This window comes from the organism of the source record quoted next, unplaced genomic scaffold (genome assembly GCF_019419815.1).
Source record: "Pyrus x bretschneideri cultivar Hongxiangsu unplaced genomic scaffold, Pyrus_bretschneideri_v1 Contig9, whole genome shotgun sequence".
Lineage (NCBI taxonomy): Eukaryota > Viridiplantae > Streptophyta > Magnoliopsida > Rosales > Rosaceae > Pyrus > Pyrus x bretschneideri.
Window position 1 is genome coordinate 6797953 of NW_025999831.1, and position 20966 is coordinate 6818918.

The 20966-nt window shown below is 37.5% G+C and overlaps 2 protein-coding genes and 1 pseudogene across 2 annotated transcripts; all 3 read left to right on the top strand.

The window, feature by feature from the left end:
• Nucleotides 1-2192: 2192 nt before the first annotated feature.
• On the top strand, nucleotides 2193-3392 carry LOC103953219 (annotated as a pseudogene).
• A 3625-nt stretch (nucleotides 3393-7017) lies between these two features.
• On the top strand, nucleotides 7018-9134 carry LOC125473520. Its single transcript, XM_048576431.1, has 3 exons — nucleotides 7018-7940; nucleotides 8017-8358; nucleotides 8534-9134. Exons 1-3 carry the CDS (start codon nucleotides 7018-7020, stop codon nucleotides 9132-9134), a joined length of 1866 nt encoding a protein of 621 aa, XP_048432388.1.
• Nucleotides 9135-19539: 10405 nt separating this feature from the next.
• On the top strand, nucleotides 19540-20745 carry LOC103940778 (glucan endo-1,3-beta-glucosidase, basic isoform-like). The gene is made up of 2 exons (XM_009350952.2): nucleotides 19540-19633; nucleotides 19802-20745. The coding sequence occupies exons 1-2, from the start codon at nucleotides 19540-19542 to the stop codon at nucleotides 20743-20745; spliced, it is 1038 nt and encodes a 345-aa protein (XP_009349227.2).
• The last annotated feature ends 221 nt before the right edge of the window (nucleotides 20746-20966 follow it).

A 20966-nucleotide genomic window follows, 5' to 3' on the forward strand; every position in this document is an offset into this window, starting at 1 on the left:
ATTTTGGGTTGAATTTGTTAAGTTATGTCATGTAAGGATTAAAAAGTTGTCATCATTCCGAACCTTTTATTAAACTGTTGTGATCATTATGTTAGATACGTATACTGTTTATGTTATTTTCAAGGTTTTGCGAAATGTTTTAATTATAGGAGAGGTTATGCCGAAATTTAAGTAGGATTTGTTATTAGTTTTGGGTTAATGATTTATTTTTCATCTCTTTGCAGCGAAAAAAAACACCCGGGGACCTTGTCGGCAATTGAAGACGGGGAACGTCACCCGGGTGACCAACGGTCATATCCCAATTTGATACGATGAGCGACATCGGGCAGCACCAACGACAGAGCATCGTAGTGCATTGGCCTATGACATTGGGCATGTTGTGCGGACCTTTTCCCCTATGCGGTGGAAGTCTTGGAAGGCGAAGCCAGAGGAGACGAAGAACATGGTGAGCAACCTTTTTGATGCTTTTCATGTAAAATTGATATATTTATATTTATTACTGTCTTTTATTACTAATACTTTCAAAATATTTTTAACATTGCAGACAAACTACAATTTGGAGGACATGGACGAGGACATGTTCGCGTACCTCAATCAGCTTTTCTTCGAATGCTACAAGCAGTGAAAGAGTGGCCTGCACCAATGTTTTCAGCAATTTGATGATCCGCAGGTCGCTCTCAAGGAGGGTTGTCCGAAGGAGTTGGAAGACTGACAAGATAGTTGGGTTTGGCTTTGTGGTCATTTTCAGGAGCCAGGCTATGTGGTGCATTTTTAATTACGACTTCTTTCATTTTACTTTTTTAAATTTTTACTAATGTTTCTTATTATTATTATTTTTATTTTCTTTAAGTATTACAACTAATACGTTTTTTTTATTATTTATTATTTATTTTTTATAATAGAAGAAGGTGAAGGCGAACAAGATCAATCGGGAGAATAAGACTCGTCTCCATCATTCGGGTTTGAGACTTTTCTCTTATAGGATGGAGGCGTGATGGAAGGTACATATTACATCTTTCATTTCCAATTTTAAATGCTGCTAATATTTTTTTTTCTTACTAACATTTTCCCTCCCTTTTTTTATTTCAGGAGGGTTCAAAATTTTCGGAGATCAACGTCTTTGCTGACATTTATGTTCGGCCTAGGAATGAGTTGACCAAGTCCCTTCATGTAAGTAATTTCTTATGCATTCAACATTTATACTAATTATTTCAAATTGTTTTCTATTAATAATCCATGTTTTTTTTTCACAGGTGACTATGGTGGAGAAGAGTCAGTCAGTGCTTCAAGAGTCTACCTTCCAGCTTCCCTCAGACACGCCGATTGAGTCTGTGGATCCCCCTGAGGATGCAGGGTTTCACATTGTGACAGAGACGTTGGGCCAGACTTTCAGTCGGAGGCCAGGGACCTATTGTCGGGGGATGGGAAATGCTAGACAGCAGGGAGAGTAGAGCCTCGTCATCCTCGTAGTCAAAGAGCCAGGTTACGGCTTTGACGCAAGAAGTCGTTGGCCTAAGGAGTGAGTTGGCATTGTACAAGTCTCAAATGTTGATGCTTGTACAAGCCCTCAGTTTCTTCGAAATACATCTTCCTAGTTTTTCTGCATCATTGCCCTCATAGCCCTTTGCACGACGAGTTTGAAATTGTTCGTCGTGCAATGTCTTTTTTCACGACCTTTGCTCGACAAAATACGACAGACGATTTTCTAGTTGCCATAGTTTTTGTGCGAGCTAATAATGATTTGCGCGACAAAATCTTCATCGTCGCGCAAATTGTTTAATTTAGTAGTGCCTTAAACTACAAATCGAGAAGAAAAACAAGAGAATAAACGAATAACAAGATTAACATACCCAATTGAATTAAATTGGTAAAATAACAATTATACTAACCATTCTTTGTTACACAAATCAACTAAAAACGCATTAGCCTCAATCCACCAACCAAATTAAGAAATAGTCATTCCTTGAATAGCAAAAAACAAAAATATATGCGAAGCACAAATATCCATCATAAAAAACAAAATAAATAAACGAACAATTGAGGCTGTTTCATGTAAGTTAGTGTGCCTTACTATTCTTAATCATACATTCTTCTATTTTATCTCTATAAATTAAAGAGCAAGGAGCATCATTGAGGAGAACACAAAATAATATAATTTATTTCTTAATTTTGATATAAATATTTTTCTTGTCATGGCTAAATCCAATTCATCAGTTGGCAGAGGATCTTCTATGATTTCCATAATACTTGTACTAGGGCAACAGATGGCCAGCTTTGAAACCACAGGTATCTCTCTCTTCCTCTCTCATGCTTCAAAACTAGGGTTCTATAAACGGCAGTCGACGTAAGATTGTTTTTATGACTTGATTTAACGTACTACTTGTTATCAATTAGGAACATCATGTTATCATAAAAACAATAATAATTTTTGTTCTTTCAAATCTAGATGCCCAAATTGGTGTGTCTAATGGAATGATTGTTGATGACCTACCAACCCAAGCAGAAGTTATTGCTCTCTACAAGACATATAAAATCCATAGAATGAGACTCTATGATCCAAACCAAGCTGCTATGGGTGCCCTTAGAAGCTCTACTATATTGAGCTCTTGCTAGGCGTGCCAAATGACAACCTTCAAAACCTTGCTTCAAGCCAAGCCAATGCAAACACGTGGGTGCAAAACAATGTGAGAAACTATGCCAATGTAAGATTCAATTACATTGCAGTAGGAAATGAAGTCAAGCCCTCAGACTCCTTTGCCCGATTTCTGGTCCTAGCAATGCGAAATATTGAAAAGGCGATTTCTCTTGCTAGCCTTGCCAAACAAATTAAAATTTCCACTGCCATAGACACCGGAGTACTTGGAGAAGCCTATCCTCCGTCAAATGGCTCATTCAAGTCTGAATATAACTCACATTTGCAACCCATTATCCATTTCCTAGTGAATCACAAATCGTCATTACTTGTTAACTTGTACCCGTATTTTAGTTACAGCAGCAACGCTCGGGATATTCGTCTTGATTATGCTCTTTTCACATCTCCATCAATTGTGGTACAAGATGGAAAATTTGGTTATGATAATCTTTTCGATGCCATTTTGGATGATGTTTATACTGCCCTTGAGAAGGTTGGAGGAGGGTCATTGGAAATTGTTGTATTAGAGACGGGTTGGCCATCAGCTGGTGGAACGGAAGCTACAATTGATAATGCATAGACATATTACTAACACTTGATTCAACATGTGAAAGGAGGGACTCCAAGAAGGCCAGGAAAACCCATAGAAACTTATATCTTTGCCATGTTTGATGAGAATCCAAAGACATCAGAACTTGAGAAACATTGCGGGTTTTTTTCTCCCAAAAAGCAGCCTAAATACCCAATTATTTTCAATTAATCATAGCTAGGTAAATGTACATTATGAAAATAAAGAGTTATCATGTCTCATGTACCCAAAAAGCGGTAATGTACGATCAAATAGTTTCATAAGATTATCAAATTCTCTATAATTTTGTATGTCGTGTTTAATTATATGATAATCAATACATTAAAACTGTCAATATAATATAGGGTTCTTAAATTTTTAGAACTAATCTTATGCCTAGGCTCATTCTATTTTGTAATGAAATACTAGTTTTCTTGATACACTTGATGTCAGTGTTAATTATGTTTAGTCAAGAGATAGATGCCACCTCAGACCACCGATTAGCGAGTTTGAAAAACTAACCATTGAAGTTTTCAACTTATGATAATGTTGTGTAACAAATATACTCTTCATATGACATTTTAGTTGATATTCATATCTACTATATTCAATGTGATTTTTTATTCATATGATATACTACAAGAAAATATGGATTCGGTGATAAAATTATTTGTGATGCCCAAGAATTCATCACTTTATGGTAAAATAAGTGATCCATTTCGAAAAAAACGTCACATAAAGAGTTTCCCAGTGAAAGAATTTTTTTTTCTAAAATTTTGTTCTGTCAGATATAATTCAAATTTGTGACAAATTGGTGTGCTAGAAACTTTAACGCCCAATTAATTGTCAAAGGGTGATGAAAGTAGAGGATTCACCACAAAACACAAAACTATTGCGGCAGAATAAAAATAAAACATAAAAATATTTAAAATCAAAAATCCCAAATCATCAAATCACACTCTTTCGTCTCAGTCTTTCGTTTCCTGGTGGTTGCCACTGGTGGCGCCACCACTTCTCCTTCGTCTCAGTCTCCACCGCTCACTCTTTCACTCAGTCCTCTCCTCTTTTAGGCCTAACACCACCCAACTTTCGGAAAGAAATATATGGCTCCTCCAGTGGTTCCTTAATGATACTAAGGACCTCGGTCAAAAAATTTAAATTTCAGCAAGCAATAACGACCCAAATGGCGAAATCTACACACATCGGGTCCTAAAACATGGTTGAACAGCCCCAGAAAAGACTAGAGGAAAACAAGCCTAGCAAACCCCTAGGGGGAAACGCTCTCCAAGTTGGATCTTTTTGAGTGTTGAAAGAATGAAATTCTATGATCAATGTCTCTGTAAAGTGGTTATACGATAAACGGTATTTTAGCAATACTTGTGGGTGGGAAAATGGGTGTTACTCTATCAAGTGAGAGATTTTAAGATGAGTGGAGAAATAAGACGAGTACTGGGCGGCAATAGAAGCAGTGATTAATTTTTCGACAACAAACTCCCTACAGCAGCCCGCTAACAGATGTGTAAAAATTCACCTACTTGTTCGAACCAAATGTAGTATAAGCAGCCGTCCACCACGCGCTGCCGTTACTACCCGGGAGGTCACGACATGAGCAAGTTGAAACCAGCATGACAAGAATCATCTTGAACTTGGGATCCCGCAGCTGCAATCGTCATTTCCCCTAGAGTCGCGGGCACGAAAAGTGCCATTACCATTGTGTGATACCCTCATTGGGGGTGCATTCTAACGTTTCACAAGTGAACTTTTCGGAGGCGGGGGAACATCCGGTTGGCCCAAAAAGTGGCCTCTCCATGGATTCCGAGTGCCCACATATCTGCTACATTGGGGATATAACTTGAAATCTGAGGCTGGTTAGGGTTCCAGGCCAAACCACGTATGGGAAGCAGTTTGAGATACGAATTTTGTTGCATGTGCACCACCTGTTTGCATAGTAAGTAATCAACAATTGAACTCATTTGCAAAGATCGTATTTTTTATCATATTAATAAATCACATGATGTGTCTATTGACATGCACCTAGTTATTACATTAGTTATTGATAATTATTAATATTAATTAATCAACTGCCTATCATGTGAATAATTAGTTAGGTTAGTGATTTTCACGTTTTCATTTTATCTTTCTGTACTTTTCCCTTTGTTTTTGCCCTTTTGATTCTCTTATGATTTATGTAGTCGCGAGAGTAGAAAAAAGGAGTGCAGGTGAAGAAAATGAGAGCGGGAATATCACATACCATTAGTTAGTGTAGTCACAAGTTCAGACTCAGGTACATACGGTGACAAGAAGCCAAACACAATCAAGTCATGCTAACGACCCCAATATCATATTTGCATCCAAATCAGCAAATAGAGCCTATATTGGCCAACAAAAACAATCTAATTCAGCAAAATTTGTACTAGAAATTTAGCACCGGTAATGAAAGGAAAAACAGAAACGAGAACTATAATCAGTAGCTTTGAAATTGCAGGATCACAGATGTACAGTATGTATTCAAAAGAATTAGGCTGTTAGATTTCTTTCACTTTCCCAGCAGCCATTGGGTGCTAGGGTTTCAAACTAATAATCAATCAACCTAATCTCTCTAATTGACATAATTAATATCGAATTCTCACTTTTTTTGGGTCGAATAAGAATGCTAACTTAGTATTTGAACAAATGATCGACTAATGGCTTGGCACCTAAGATGCATGGACAGGGGAGAAATCCATCGTATCCCGTATTTGACACGCTGAGGATACGGATACGCGAAGGATACGCATGGATACGCGCCCGATACGTATTGGAATGAAGAGATACGTTTAGGACTGATAAGATACGCGTACCGTATTGTCGAGATACCAGTATCCTACTTTTCAGATACGTTTGAAACTAAAATAGGAGGATAATTAGAAAAAAAAAATAAAAAATAATCACAATAAATCCACACAGAATCGTGATTGATCGAAGCTAGCTAATTGAAATCACTCTAAAATCAGGAGGATAATTAGAAAAAATAAAATAAAACTCAGATTTACCTCTTGAACCTCATAACATAAATTACTTTTCTTGGGAGACTTTCATGAATCAGACCATCATCTACAACCGTTCCGTTGTCTTCATCTGCAACTGTGTCGTCGTCTCCATCTTCTCTGTCTACAAGTGCTCCGTTGTCTCCTTCTTCTCTGTCTGCAACTCCAGGTGAGTGAGTACTGAAAGTTTGAAACTAAAAGCTTAACTGATTATAAAATATAAAGTCATTTGCTTTTCCAAAAGTCGAAACCAATATTATTATATTCATACCACTACCTACAATAATATATTATAATACCCATACCACTACCCCATAGCCCATTCGAATCTGATGAAGCTTGTTGCTTTTCTATTTTTCACTTTTTGTATTATTATAATATTCTTCTGATGAAGCTTGTTGCTTTTTTGTTTTTAACTTTTTGTATTATTATAATATTCTTGTATTTTGCATATTATAATATATTATTGTGTAGTGGTATGAATATTTAGATTCTAATAATTTTATGTATATGCTTTCATGATGGATTAACTCTTACTGTTTATAACTTTATATGTTTGTTGATTTAGGAAAATGAATCATCCTGATAATCATGCGAATGATAATACTAATCTGGATGATAATGCTAATCCGGATGAGATTGTTGAAAATTATCACACTCCGTTGTGAAAGTATGTCAAAAAGCTCGAAAAAGTGGGAAATAAAGGAGGAGGAAATACTGTATTTAAATGCAATTATTGTCAGAAAACTTATAAAGGATCCTACCCTAGGGTCAAGTATCATTTGTTAAAAATGGCTGGAAACGGGATCGCGCCTTGCAGCAAGGTTACTGATGAAAATCTTGCAGAAATGAAAAAGTTAATTCGAGAGTGTGAATATAAGCTGAAGAGTTCTACTCTTAAGAATGTGTCTTTGCCCAATACTGGTTCTTTCTGTTATGATCTACTTGAAGTGAATCTTGATCCAAAGAAGAGAAAAGGAACAAGTGGGCCTCTCAGTAAAGCTTTTAACAAGGAAGCTCGAGATCAATGTGATGCCGAGGTTACAAGGATGTTTTATACAGGTGGCTTATCATTTAACCTTGCAAGAAATCCGTACTATCGAAACTCATATGTTCGTGCTTCTACACTTCCAGGGTATGTTCCACCAGGTTATAATGCACTAAGAACCACTCTTCTGCAACAAGAGAAGAATCACATTGAGCAATGCCTCCAACCAATCAAGCGCACATGGAGCACTAAAGGTGTAAGTTTGTGCAGTGATAGGTGGACAGATGCACAAAGGAGACCACTAATTAATATTATGACAACTTGTGAAAGCGAGCCTATGTTCTTAAGACCAATTAATTGTGAAGGTGAATATAAAGACAAGCATTGTATTGCCAACTTTCTCACAGAAGCTATCAAAGAAATTGGTCATGAAAATGTTGTTCAAGTGATCACTGACAATGCTCCTGTCTGTAGAGTTGCTGGGTTACTTATTGAGGCTCACTATCCCCATATCTTTTGGACACCCTGTGTTGTTCACACTCTTAATCTTGCTTTGAAGAGTATATGCTCTCCGAAACAAACACATGTTTCGTACGATGACTGCAATTGGATTTCAACCATTGCTAGTGATGTTTGGTCCATCAAAATTTTTATGAACCATAGCATGAGATTGTCCATGTTTAATGAACATTGCAAACTAAAATTGCTCTCCATTGCCGAAACAGGGTTTGTTTTCTCCACTTTTTTTCTTTCTTTTTTTTCTTATTCAATTATGAGCTATCCTAATTTTAAAATTTTTCAGATTTGCTTCCACACTTGTGATGCTTAGAAGATTTAAGGAAGTAAAGAAAGGTTTACAACAAATGGTGATTAGCCCGAATTGGGCTTTGTACAAAGAAGATGATTTGGTTAAAGCAATGTCGGTGAAGCAAAAAATATTGGATGAGTACTTTTGGGAGAAGATTGAGTATATTCTTTTCTTTACAACTCCAATATATGAGGTTATTAGAATGGTTGATACAGATAAACCTTGTCTTCACTTGGTGTATGAGTGGTGGGATACTATGATTGAAAAGGTAAAAGCTGCTATCTACAGGAATGAGCGCAAGGCATTACATGAAAAAAGCAGCTTTTTTGATGCGGTGTATCGCATTTTATTGGAGTGATGGACTAAAAGTAGCACACCACTACATTGTTTGGCGCATTCATTAAATCCAAGGTAATGATTTTGCTAATATCGCTAATATCCTTATAAACTCTTATAAATTAATCTTTAGCTTTATGATTATATTTTTAAAGTGCTATTTCTTTTATTTTAGGTATTATAGTTCAGAATGGCTCCAAGAAGACCCTGGTCAGGTTGCTCCACACCGAGATGTTGAGCTTACAACTGAAAGGAAAAAGTGCTTTGAGAGATACTTTTCCAATGAGGAAATTAGAAGAAGTATCAATGTGGAGTATGCCTGTTTCTCTATGTGCTTGAATGACTTTGGAGCTATTGATTCTATGAATGAAAGGTTTCATTCGGAACCAGTGATGTGGTGGATTGTCCATGGAGCTTCTACACCTAGTCTCCAATCCATAGCGTTGAAGCTACTTGGACAACCTTGTTCCTCCTCTTGTTGTGAAAGAAATTGGAGCACTTATAGTTTTATTCACTCTCTAAGAAGGAACAAGATTACACCACAAAGAGCGGAGGATTTGGTATTTGTGCATAATAATCTTCGTCTTTTATCAAGGAATAGCTCAACCTACAAAGAAGGTATTACTCAATTGTGGGATGTTGGAGGAGATGGCTTTGAAAACTTGGGTGAAGAAAGTGTCGGGATGCGTGATATTGCTAACCTTTCACTTGATGAACCGTCATTGGAGACTACTTTGATTACTAGAGGAGACATCATGAACGTGGAAGTTGAATGAGACTTTTTTTTTATTTTTTATTTTAATTTCATTTGGATGATCTTTTTACTTTTTCAAGTTTTAAGACTAATTGCTTGTTGGATGAACTATCTTTCTAAATGTTTAGAGTTTATTGAAATAAATTTGAATGCTTATTTTATAATGTTTTAGATATATCTATATATATATATATATATATATATATATATTTTTATATTTTTTTAATTGCCGTATCCTTGACGTATCGTGTCCTCATTTTTAGAAATTTCACGTATCCCCATGTCGTATCGTGTCGTATCCCCGTATCCATGTCCGTGTCCATGCATCATAGCTTGGCACAAACTTTCATTGAGGGAGACAAATGAGACCGAATCCCCATTCGCATCACCAAGCCATATTCAAATTTGCAAAACATCAGAACTCAACCAATAAAAGGAGAACCGGGGTTACCATTTTCTGCACTCTCCATCCCATAACTGAAATTTTATCTGTATGAAAGAAGCAGAAAAAAGTAAAAAATTGGAAGATTATATATTCAGCAACTGATTAGATTGTAGTTAAACAACAGTACCCTCATTTGCTACAAAAATTACCTCTGTAGGGCACCGCATGTACAGTAGTATTTCACACTGTGAACCGCAAAACCAGAGAAGGAAAGGCTATATAAAGAGCTCTCTGCTTCTCAAACTATATTCTAAACTTGCCTTCCTGAACCAAAAGTAAGTAAATCCGGAGGAAGAGAAGCAGGATCAAGTTCCCAGCAGTCTTTGTGTTAACGTTTGCTTGTTGAATAGTTTTGGATTGGTTTCTTGGGGCTAGAATGGCAGAGAAATTGAGAGGATTTGAAGTGTGTTTTTCAACTTCAAGGTTGTGCAGAAAAAATGCAGCAGCCATACTTCATTAAGTAGTGAGAAATGTGTAAGGGTATGGTACATTTCCATCACCCATACTTGTGTAAAAGAGTTGGTGATTAGACAATATTAAACAATAAAATTACCTTACTACTCCAGATTAAATCCTAGCCCTTCATTGGGATTTAAGTGATCTAATCTGGAGTGTACATTTGCCACTCACACAATTAAACAAAAAACTAGCCGTTGGAGGCTAACCCTTCATTTCTTCTTCTTCCTTCTTCGACGCAAACAACACCCTTTGCTCAGGAGCACTTTGCTGCCTTCGACCCCTCGACTCCAGGAGCTGGTTAGCTTCCAACACTCCCTTCTAAACTGCTTCTAGGTGTCATTCCAAGCAAACCCCTCAGGTAATTGAATTTCTCCTTAGGTAGTGCTTTTGTGAATATGTCTGCGATTTGAACTTCTATGTTGCAATAGATTAGTTTGATTGTATTGTCCTGCAATGCTTCTCTAATGAAATGATATCTTCTCTTGATGTGCTTTGTTCTTTGATGAAAAACTAGGTTTTTGGTCATGGCAATTGCACAGGTGTTGTCACATAAGAGTGGTGTGGCATCAACCTGTAATTCGCCAAAATCTTTGAGTATAAACCTTAGCCAAATAGCTTGAGTCGTTGCTTCTAATGCACTCACATATTCTGCCTCAGCTGTGGATAGTGCAACACTTTGTTGCTTCACAGAGGCCCATGAAAATACCTCTGAACCAAAGGTGAAAGCGTAGCCCAATGTGCTTCTGCTATCATCTTCACTGCCACCCTAGTCACTGTCACAAAATCCAATTAGGATAGTTGACTTCCCCATTTCATACTTGATTCCATAATCTAGTGTTCCTTGCACATATCTCAGCACTCTCTTAGCTGTGCCCATATGTATCTTGCTAGGATTCTGCATAAACTTAGAAAGTAGGCTTACTGAGAACCTTAGATCTGGCCTTATTGCAGTTAAGTACAATAGACTGCCAACAATGCTTTTGTAAAGACTGGCATCTGCAGATTCACTTCCATCATCCTTCTTAAGTTTCTCATTTGCAATTAAAGGTGTAGAGACCGGTTTGCAACCTTTCAAACCAAACTTTTCAAGTAAGGTTTCAGCATACTTCATTTGATGAATGAAAATGTTGTTTGTCTCTTGAATTATCCCAATGCCTAAAAAATGGTACACGAGGCCAGAATCAGTCATTTCATACCTCTCATCATTTCTTCTTTGAACTCTTCAATCATTGCAGCATCATTTCCAGTGTAGACAACATCATCCACATAAATTGAGACAATGAGTGTCTTGATGTTGCTTTCTATCTTGGTGTATAGTGTAGCTTCACTAGGACTTTTTTGAAATCCTTTTTCAGTGAAATAGGAATTAATCTCACTGTACCAGGCTCTTGAAGCTTGCTTTAGGCCATATAGTGCCTTCCTTAGCTTGTACACTTTCTTTGGAAGTGCTTTACTTATGAACCCTTCAGGTTGTTCCACAAACACTTCCTCCTCTAGCACTCCATTTAGAAATGCAGATTTGACATCCAATTGAAGTAACTTCCAACCCTTCTTGGCTGCTAGGGCTATCAAAGTCCTTATGGTGTCTAACCTTGCTAATGGAGCAAAGGTTTCATTGAAATCTACACCTAGTTTCTGTGAGTAACCTTTGGCCACCAACCTGGCCTTGTTCTTTTGCACAAAACCATTTAAGTTGAGTTTCGTTTTGTACACTCATTTCACTCCAATCACAGGCTTGTCACTTGGTCGATTTACAAGTTCCCAAGTGTCATTCTTCTCTATCATTTCAAGCTCTTCCTGCATTGCTTTCTTCCAAGCTTTGTCTTTCTCAGCTTCTTCATATGTTTCTGGTTCTACTACACAGTAATTACATGTAGCATAAATCTCATCCAGGTTTCTTAATCTCACTGGAGTTGACTTGATTGTGTACTCATACTAGCTTGCTGTGTAGTCCCTTGTATGTCACCATTATCTGTGACATCTTCTTGAACTGAGGTCTCTATAGGTTCCCTTATTTACCTTTCATTGAGATTAAGTTGTAAAGAGACACTGTCCTTCTCTTCTACCCTTGTTTCCCATTTTCATGTTGAGTCTTCATCAAAGATAACATCCCTTGATAGGATTATCTTCTGAGTTGATAAATTGTAAACTCTGTACCTGATAGGAGCATATTTAGGCGACTTACTTAGCTTGTTTTCGTGCATCTATGTTGTTAATTCATAGTTGTTTTAGTAGTTTAAGCCATTTTCGTGTGTTTTTAGGTTCATATGGCTAAGGAAGCAAAAAGATGCATTTTGGAGCATTTTGGAGCAAAATTGGGCTTGGAATGGATAGCATATGATTGGAGCCAAAGTGTTGGACGAATTTGAAGGCCTTGTATTCATTTTGGACATAAAACAAAGGGCCTAGCCCATTCTCTCTTAAACCAACCCCAAGGCCATGCATTTCCTTCCAATTCCAAAGCCCACAATCACTTCAAAAGCCATGCAAAGAACCATCCATATCATCATAAACAATCATGCACTCCACATGCATTTCCACCCTTACAAGACCCTAAACATATCATCCACACAAATCTGCCATCATTCACACATTTCTCCACTCATTGCCGTACACATTCACTCACCACAAACATTCCACATGCATTCATCAACATATCTAGTTGTCACTCACATGCATTTCTTTCATCATTTCCAACCCACATGTTCCGTTAATCATTCACACATACACCCATTCACCACCAGAAATCATCCTTGCTGTGAGTTCCTATCAGATTTCCATCATATTCACATGCATTCCATCCTATAAAACATTGCACATGCATCCATAATCATTCATTTCAGCCATTCCACATGCATTCATCATCATCACTCTAGCTTTCATTCACATGCACATTCAACATTCCAGAAATTCTCTCATGCCGTGCACATTCTCCTTTCATTTTTGTCAAAGCACATGCTTTCCCTTCATAAATAATTCACATGCATTCATCATCATTACCCCTTTAATCCACATGCTCTCCCATTTCAGATTCACCACAAGAAACCATCATTGCCGTGCACATGCATTCCTTTCCATTTTCTGCTTGCATTTCCAGCTTTGCACATGCATATATTCCTCCTCCTAGCTGTCATGTCCCCCCTATTTTACCTATAAATAAGCATCCATTGCATTCATTCTCATTCACTCTCATTCATACACATTTCAGTCACACACTTCTTCCATTTCAGAATGTAGACATCAAACCACCCTTGCCGTGCTCTCCCTTACAATCCAAACACCATACTTCCATCCCACCAACCAACTATCCCTAGACCTTATGCTACAACGAAGAGGAAGAGAAGAGGAAGAGAAGAGGGCCTAAACGTTCATACAATTCAAGTTTGAGTTGTTGGAATGTTTAGGTGATTCTTTGATTTCAATGTTTAAATTCAACTCTCTTTGTTTTGTATGTTTGAGGAATGGAAGAAAAGAGTGCTTAAACGTTCATACAATTCACGTTTGAGTTGTTGGAATGTTTAGGTGTTTCTTTGATTTCAATGTTATAAAGAACTAAATCCCCCTTTGGCTAGGGGTGGATTCGATGTAGCCTTGCAAAACTATTCCATGTTATTAAGTTAAAGTATTTGATTCACCAATCTGTGTTCTTGTTTCATTCACTGATTTTATAGTTTAATTTGTTTGTTAATCTTAATGTTTGATCACCATTAGGGCTGCTTATGAATTATTTGATCAAGGTTATAGTACACATCATGCTTAATCTTGGTAGACATGTGAATGAATGAAGAAACTGCTATGCATACATCCTGCCATGTGATTTCTTTGATTCTTTGAAGTTTTCTTGTTCTTAATGGATTCTTACTTGCTAATCTAAGTTGAACATCACAACTAGGTTGCATATTAGGAGTACTTGATCACAACCACACATCAAATGGATGATCATAAATAAGTAAAACGAACCCTAGTTGCAGATTGGAGAGTTGAATACGTTTTGACTTAACAAACATGGACTTGGTTTAGCAATGGTGAAATCGAATCCCTAGCTTCATCTCCATTGATACTATCTCATTTTATTAGTTGTTGATTCATTTATTTGTGTTTACTTCATTTCCTTATGCTTTTAAGTTACAACAACAAATCTGCCTACATTGATTAGTTTTATTTCTCTAGTAAAGAGTTCTTGCAAAACAAGTAATTATATAGGTCCAATTAGTCCCAGTGGATTCGATTATATGCATATGTTCATGTGTGGACAAGGAACCCACTAACTAGTTTCTCATCATTCTTCGTTTTACAATCTATTTTGTTCCCAAGTATTTGTTTTGTTTTCAATTTCATCCAAAACCAATCCCCCTTTTCTTTGTTAAGTCATTTTAGTTAGAAAGTATCTTAGTTTGTGTTTTTAAGCATTTTGATTCATTCTATTACTCAATTTCGTCCAAAGTTACCAAAGTGCTCAAAACTGCCCAGAAAGTGATTTTAAGGCAGTTTTGAGTGTTTTGGGGCTGTTTTGAGTCTTTTGATTTGTTTGAGTGTTTTTATTGTTTAGTTTTGCATTCTTTGAGTCTAGTTTAGTGTTTCAAACTTTATTTTACGTTTTTGAGTCAGTTTCCAAGTGATTTTGCAATCCCTCCTAATCCCCGGTTAAGAACGATCCCTACTTACATTCTTCACTACAATTGACAAAAAGAGGGTTTAAATTGTGTGCGTATAATTCTCGCATCAGTACCCTTTCTCACTGGTTCCATAGCCTACAAAAACACCCTTGTTACTTGATTTCTCCAACTTGTGCCTTAGTTGGTGAGGGATGAGAGCGTAACATACTGAGCCAAACACTCTCAGGTGCTTCACAGAGGGTTTCCTTCCACTAAACACTTCAAATGGTGTCTTCTTATCCAGTGCTTTAGTAGAACACCTATTCAATAGGTACACTGAGGTGTTCACAGCTTCACCCCAAAATGTATAGGGCATGTTCTTTTCATGCATCATAGACTTAGCCATTTCGACTATAGTCTTATTCTTCCTTTCTGCAATCCCATTCTGTTGTGGTGAATATGCCACAGTGAGTTGCTTCTCCAACCCCACATCTTCACATAATGCATTGAACTCATGTGAGGTGTACTCACCTCCCCTATCGCTTCTTAGTTTTTTTATTTAGGATTCACTTTGTAATTCCACCATTGCCTTGAACTTCTTGAATATTGTGAATACCTCTGACTTGAACCTTATGAAATATACCCAACACATCCGTGAGTAGTCATCAATCACGATTAGGAAATACCTGTTCCCACTGATTGTTGTTGTTTGCATTGGTCCACACACATCTATGTGAATCAATTCGAGTGGTTTTGTTGCCCTCCAAGCCTTGCCAGCTTCAAATGGATCCCTGTGATGCTTGCCAAACACACACCCTTCACAGGTTTCATTGCATCAATCCATCTTTGGTATACCTTGTACCATTTCATGCTTTTGCAAATTTTGTAAGCTTGTCATGTTTAAATGACCAAGTCTGTTGTGCCATAGCTTCATAGAACCTGTCACACTTGCTTTCCTTGCCACTTTGTCTAAGTACTTCAACATAAGTGGAAAGCTTCTGTTTTTCACTTCCACTTTGGTCACCAATTTAATAGGGATTTGTCATCATAGATCTCAACCACAGTTCCCCTAAAAAGTAGGAAATATCCATACCCCATCATTTAACCCACACTAAGTAGGTTTTCATCCAGTCCTAGCACTAGCATTACCTCCCTTATGCATTTTCTTCCTTTCTTGGTGTTGATAACCAGAGTTCCTCTTCCAGTGGCTTTGACAATGTTTCCATCTCCCATTTTCACTTTTCCAATGAAATTTGTGTCAATGTTAATGAGTAATGACTCATGTGCAGTCACGTGGTTGCTGCATCCACTGTCAATGTACCACACTTCATTGTTTTTCTCCACTTTTGCACTAAAGGCACATAACACATTTGCTTCTTCCTCCACTTGATTTGCGCGGTTTACTTGATGCATATTCTTCGATCTGCAGTTCTTCATAATGTGCCCAAACTTGTTGCATTTATGGCACCTAGGCTTGTCTTTGAACCAACACTCTCCAAGATGAAATTTATCACAGTGTTTGCATTGTTGTTTGGTTCTTGGACCTGCATTAATGTTGTTGCCTTGCTTAGGTCTAGAGTTATGATACCCTTTTCCTTCCCATTTTTTGTTCTTGCCCTTCCACTGTGGTTTTTGATTGCTTGCACTGGCTTGGCTACTAGATCCAATATTGAGTGATTGAAAGGCTTTCTCAGGTGCAAAATCAGCATGCCGCTTGAGTCTTTGGTCAAAAGCTCTTAAGGATGCCATCACATCTTGCACACTGAGAGTTTCAGTGTCTTTGGTTTCTTCAATAACACTCACTATTGAATCATAGGGTTTAGTCAAACTAATCAACAGTTTCTAGACAATTCTTTCATTAGGCAGTTCCTCACCATATGTTTTCATCTTGTTTACAACATCAAACAACCTAGTGAAGTAGTCTTTTAACAACTCATTTTCCTTCATTCTTATATACTCGAAGTCTCTTCTAAGGGACTGAAGTTTTACCTTTCTGACTTTAGTGTCTCCTTTATACTCTTGTTGTAAAACTTCCAAGCTCCCTTAGCAGTTTCTTCATTTGCTATCCTCGGGAAAATGGTGTCTGAGACAACACCTTGAATGATTCCAAGTGCTCTAGCATCCTCCATCCGATTCTGCTTCAGTGTTTTGAGTTGTGTTTCTGTGAGATCTTCCTCTAGAGCATCGATCTCCATCTCAGGTAGTTCATACCCGTGTTGAACTATATCCCATAGATCATAGGATTTGAAAATGGTTGTCATTCTTATTCTCCAAAAATCATAATTCTCCCCATCAAAGACTAGAGCTTTTAGCTCACTGCTACTACTGGATCCCTTCATTTTTAGAATTGTTGGTTGGTTGTTGTTATTGAGGACACTTCGTTGGTGCTCCCAAGAGTCTTAACTTGCACATATTACGCCCATAAGGTTTTTTTAGATCAGAAACTGAGCTCTGAGGCCATGTTAACGTTTGTTTGTTGAATAGTTTTTTATCCGTTTCTTGGGGGTAGAATGGCAGAGAAAATGAGAGGATTTGGAGTGTGTTTTTCAACTTCAAGGTTGTGCAGAAAAAATGCAGCAGCCATACTTCATTAAGTAGTGAGAAATGTGTAAGGGTATGGTACATTTCCATCACCCATACTTGTGTAAAAGAGTTGGTGATTAGACAATATCAAACACTAAAATTACCTTACTACTCCAGATTAAATCCTAGCCCTTCATTGGGATTTAAGTGATCTAATCTAGAGTGTACATTTGTCACTCACACAATTAAACAAAAAACTAGCCATTGGAGGCCAACCCTCATTTCTTTTTCTTCCTTCTTCAACGCAGACAACATCCTTTGCTTAGGAGCACTTTGCTACCTTCGACCCCTCAACTCCAGAAGCTAGTTAGCTCCCAACACTTTGAAAAGGTTTGAGCCTCATCACTAGAGAGCTTCCTAGAAGGAATTTGGTGTGATGCCAACCTAACATCACTTTTTTTCTAGCAACCTAACAGCATGAGACCTGATCTCCCTTCTCTTAAAAGCTACCTTGAACCCATTGAACTTCTCAAGATACCCTGTACTCATACCATGCATCTCACTATAAGTTGTCAGAAACACAACTAAGTCATAACACCGTTTGTCTTTAATGGACAAGTTTCTTCCCTCTGCATCCAAAATTGTTCCACTATAAATTGCCCACATTGACCCCTTCTTCGAATAAATGCAATAAATCTCTCTTGCCACCCTTTCACAATCCACAAGATGACAAAATATATTAAATGAATTAATAGAAGTCTTCCTCGAAACTTTGAACCTCCCACAAGACACATGGAATCCCATTTTCTCCAAGTAGGCAAGCCACTCATAACCATTATTCTAAAGATCCAACCAACTCATTTTCACCTCAAAAGGTTAGACAGATACAACTTCATCAATTAAACCATAATGCTAGACTGTTCTGGAGAAGGTGGCTTCCCAGCTTCCGCCAGAGAACCCAATTGAGGAGGTGTTTCCCCCTGAGAATGCGGGTTTTTAGATCATGACGGACACAATCGATCAGACCCTCGATCGTAGGCAGGGAAGTGTTCACCAGGGGCTTGGGAAAGCCCGCCTTTAGCACTTGTTTGCCTCATCTTCTAGGCAGAGAACAGAAGAGGTCGAATCGTTAACATCTGAAGTGGTGGACCTAAAAGAACGGATGCTACCCAATAGTCTTAGCTTGTGGCCCAAAGCAGTTTGATGAACCAAATTCGTCTCGCCCTTTAAATCTCTAGCATTCGGTTCCTCGACGTTGAACCACCTCCAACTACGATCTCCTAGGCCCCAATGCAGCAGCAACACCACCAACATGCGATTGTGACGCCGACGACTACATATTCTAGTTTTCTTTTAAATTGTTTTCAAGTTTTGAAATATTGCTTTCCATTGTATGCACAATTTCAATAATTTTTTCAATTCAATATTCTTCTTTACATCTTTTGTTTTTAATTTCATTAAATTAATTTATACATAAAACAATATTATCAACATTTAAAAGGAAAAAATAATAATAAAAAAAAAAATTTAAAATCTTACTGCGATGGCCTTATGTCTGACACACAAGGGTCTGGGGGTCGAAACCCAGTTTCATCGCTTGGAGTGTAATGCGCAATGAACACTCATTCGTCGCTCTTCGTTTCACGCAATGACCACCAAATCTGTCGCGCAACATTCATTTCGTGTGACAAAGCACTTTCAGTCCGTCTCGCAATGTCTGATGTCACGAGCTTTGTGTGAGAGAATTTGCACAACGCCCTCTTCGCTGCTCAATGTTTTCGACGACCATATTTACCTTTGCGTGATGGTTGTCTCTTCGTCACCCAAGCAGTTACGCTTAATAGTGTTTGTTAAAAATAAAAGAAATAAAAAAACCTAGACTACAATCTCATGGGGCACTATACTACGTGGAAGGAATATCTAAAAGTTTTGTTCCTTCTATGTTCTTCATGGGAGTGTATGTTTATTATTTTAGAAAATTACATTTTTTTAATATGGAATTTTACATACCAAGAGTTGCATTGCCAGAGAAAGCGAATGGGAACAAAATTAAAAGGGTAAATTACATTTTACCCCACTCTATTTATCACAATTATACTAACCATTTTATGTTACACAAATCCACTAAAAACGCATTAGCCTCAACCCACCAACCAAATGAAGAAATAGTCATTCCATGAATAGGAAAAAAATACAACAAACAAAAAACGAAAGATATGCATCATAAAAAATGGAATAGATAAACAAACAGTTAAGGTTGTTTCATGCTAGTTAATGTGCTTTACTATTCTTAATCATACATTCTTCTTTTTTATCTCTATAAATTAAAGAGCAAGGAGCGACATTGAGGAGAACACAAATAATATAATTTATTTCTTAATTTGGATATAAATATTTTTCTTGTCATGGCTACATCCAGTTCATCAACGGGTAGAGGATCTTATATGATTTCCATGGTACTTGTACTAGGGCAACTGATGGCTACCTTTGAAACTACAGGTATCTCTCTCTTTCCATCTCTCATACTTCAAAACTAGGGTTCTATATATGGCAGTCGACGTAAGTAAGATTGTTTTTACGACTTGTTTTAACGCACTACTTGTTATCAATTAGGAACATCATGTTGTCCCATAAAAACAATAATATTTTTTGATCTTTCAAATCTAGGTGCCCAAATTGGTGTATGTAATGGAATGATTGGCGATGACCTACCAACCCAAGCAGAAGTTATTGCTCTCTACAAAACATATAAAATCCAGAGAATGAGACTCTATGATCCAAACCAAGCTGCTTTGGGTGCCCTTAGAGGCTCTAATATTGAGCTCTTGCTAGGCGTGCCAAATGACAACCTTCAAAACCTTGCTTCAAGCCAAGCCAATGCAAACACATGGGTGCAAATCAATGTGAGAAACTATGCCAATGTAAGATTCAAATACATTGCGGTAGGAAATGAAGTCAAGCCCTCAGACTCCTTTGCCCGATTTCTGGTCCCAGCAATGCGAAATATTCAAAAGGCGATTTCTATTGCTGGCCTTGCCAAACAAATTAAAATTTCCACTGCCATAGACACTGGAGTACTTGGAGAAGCCTATCCTCCGTCAAATGGCTCATTCAAGCCTGAATATAGCTCACTTTTGCAACCCATTATCCGTTTCCTAGTGAATCACAAATCGCCATTACTTGTTAACTTGTACCCGTATTTTAGTTACAGCAGCAACGCTCGTGATATTCGTCTTGATTATGCTCTTTTCACATCTCCATCGATTGTGGTACAAGATGGAAAATTTGGTTATGATAATCTTTTCGATGCCATTTTGGATGGTGTTTATGCTGCCCTTGAGAAGGTTGGAGGAGGGTCCTTGGAAATTGTTGTATCAGAGACAGGTTGGCCATCAGCTGGTGGAACAGAAACTACAATTGATAATGCAAAGACATATTACTCACACTTGATTCAACATGTGAAGGGAGGGACTCCAAGAAGGCCAGGAAAACCCATAGAAACTTATATCTTTGCCATGTTTGATGAGAATCAAAAGACACCAGAACTTGAGAAACATTGGGGGGTTTTTTCTCCCAAAAAGCAGCCTAAATACCCAATTATTTTCAATTGACCATAGCTAGGTAAATGTACATTATGACAATAAAGAGTTACCATGTATCATGTATCATGTATCATGTACCCAAAAAGCGGTTATGTACGACCAAATAGTTTCATAAGATTATCAAATTCTCTATAATTTAGTATGTCGTGTTTAATTATATGATAATCAATACATTAAAACTGTCAATATAATATAGGGTTCTTAAATTTCTAGAACTAATCTTATGCCTA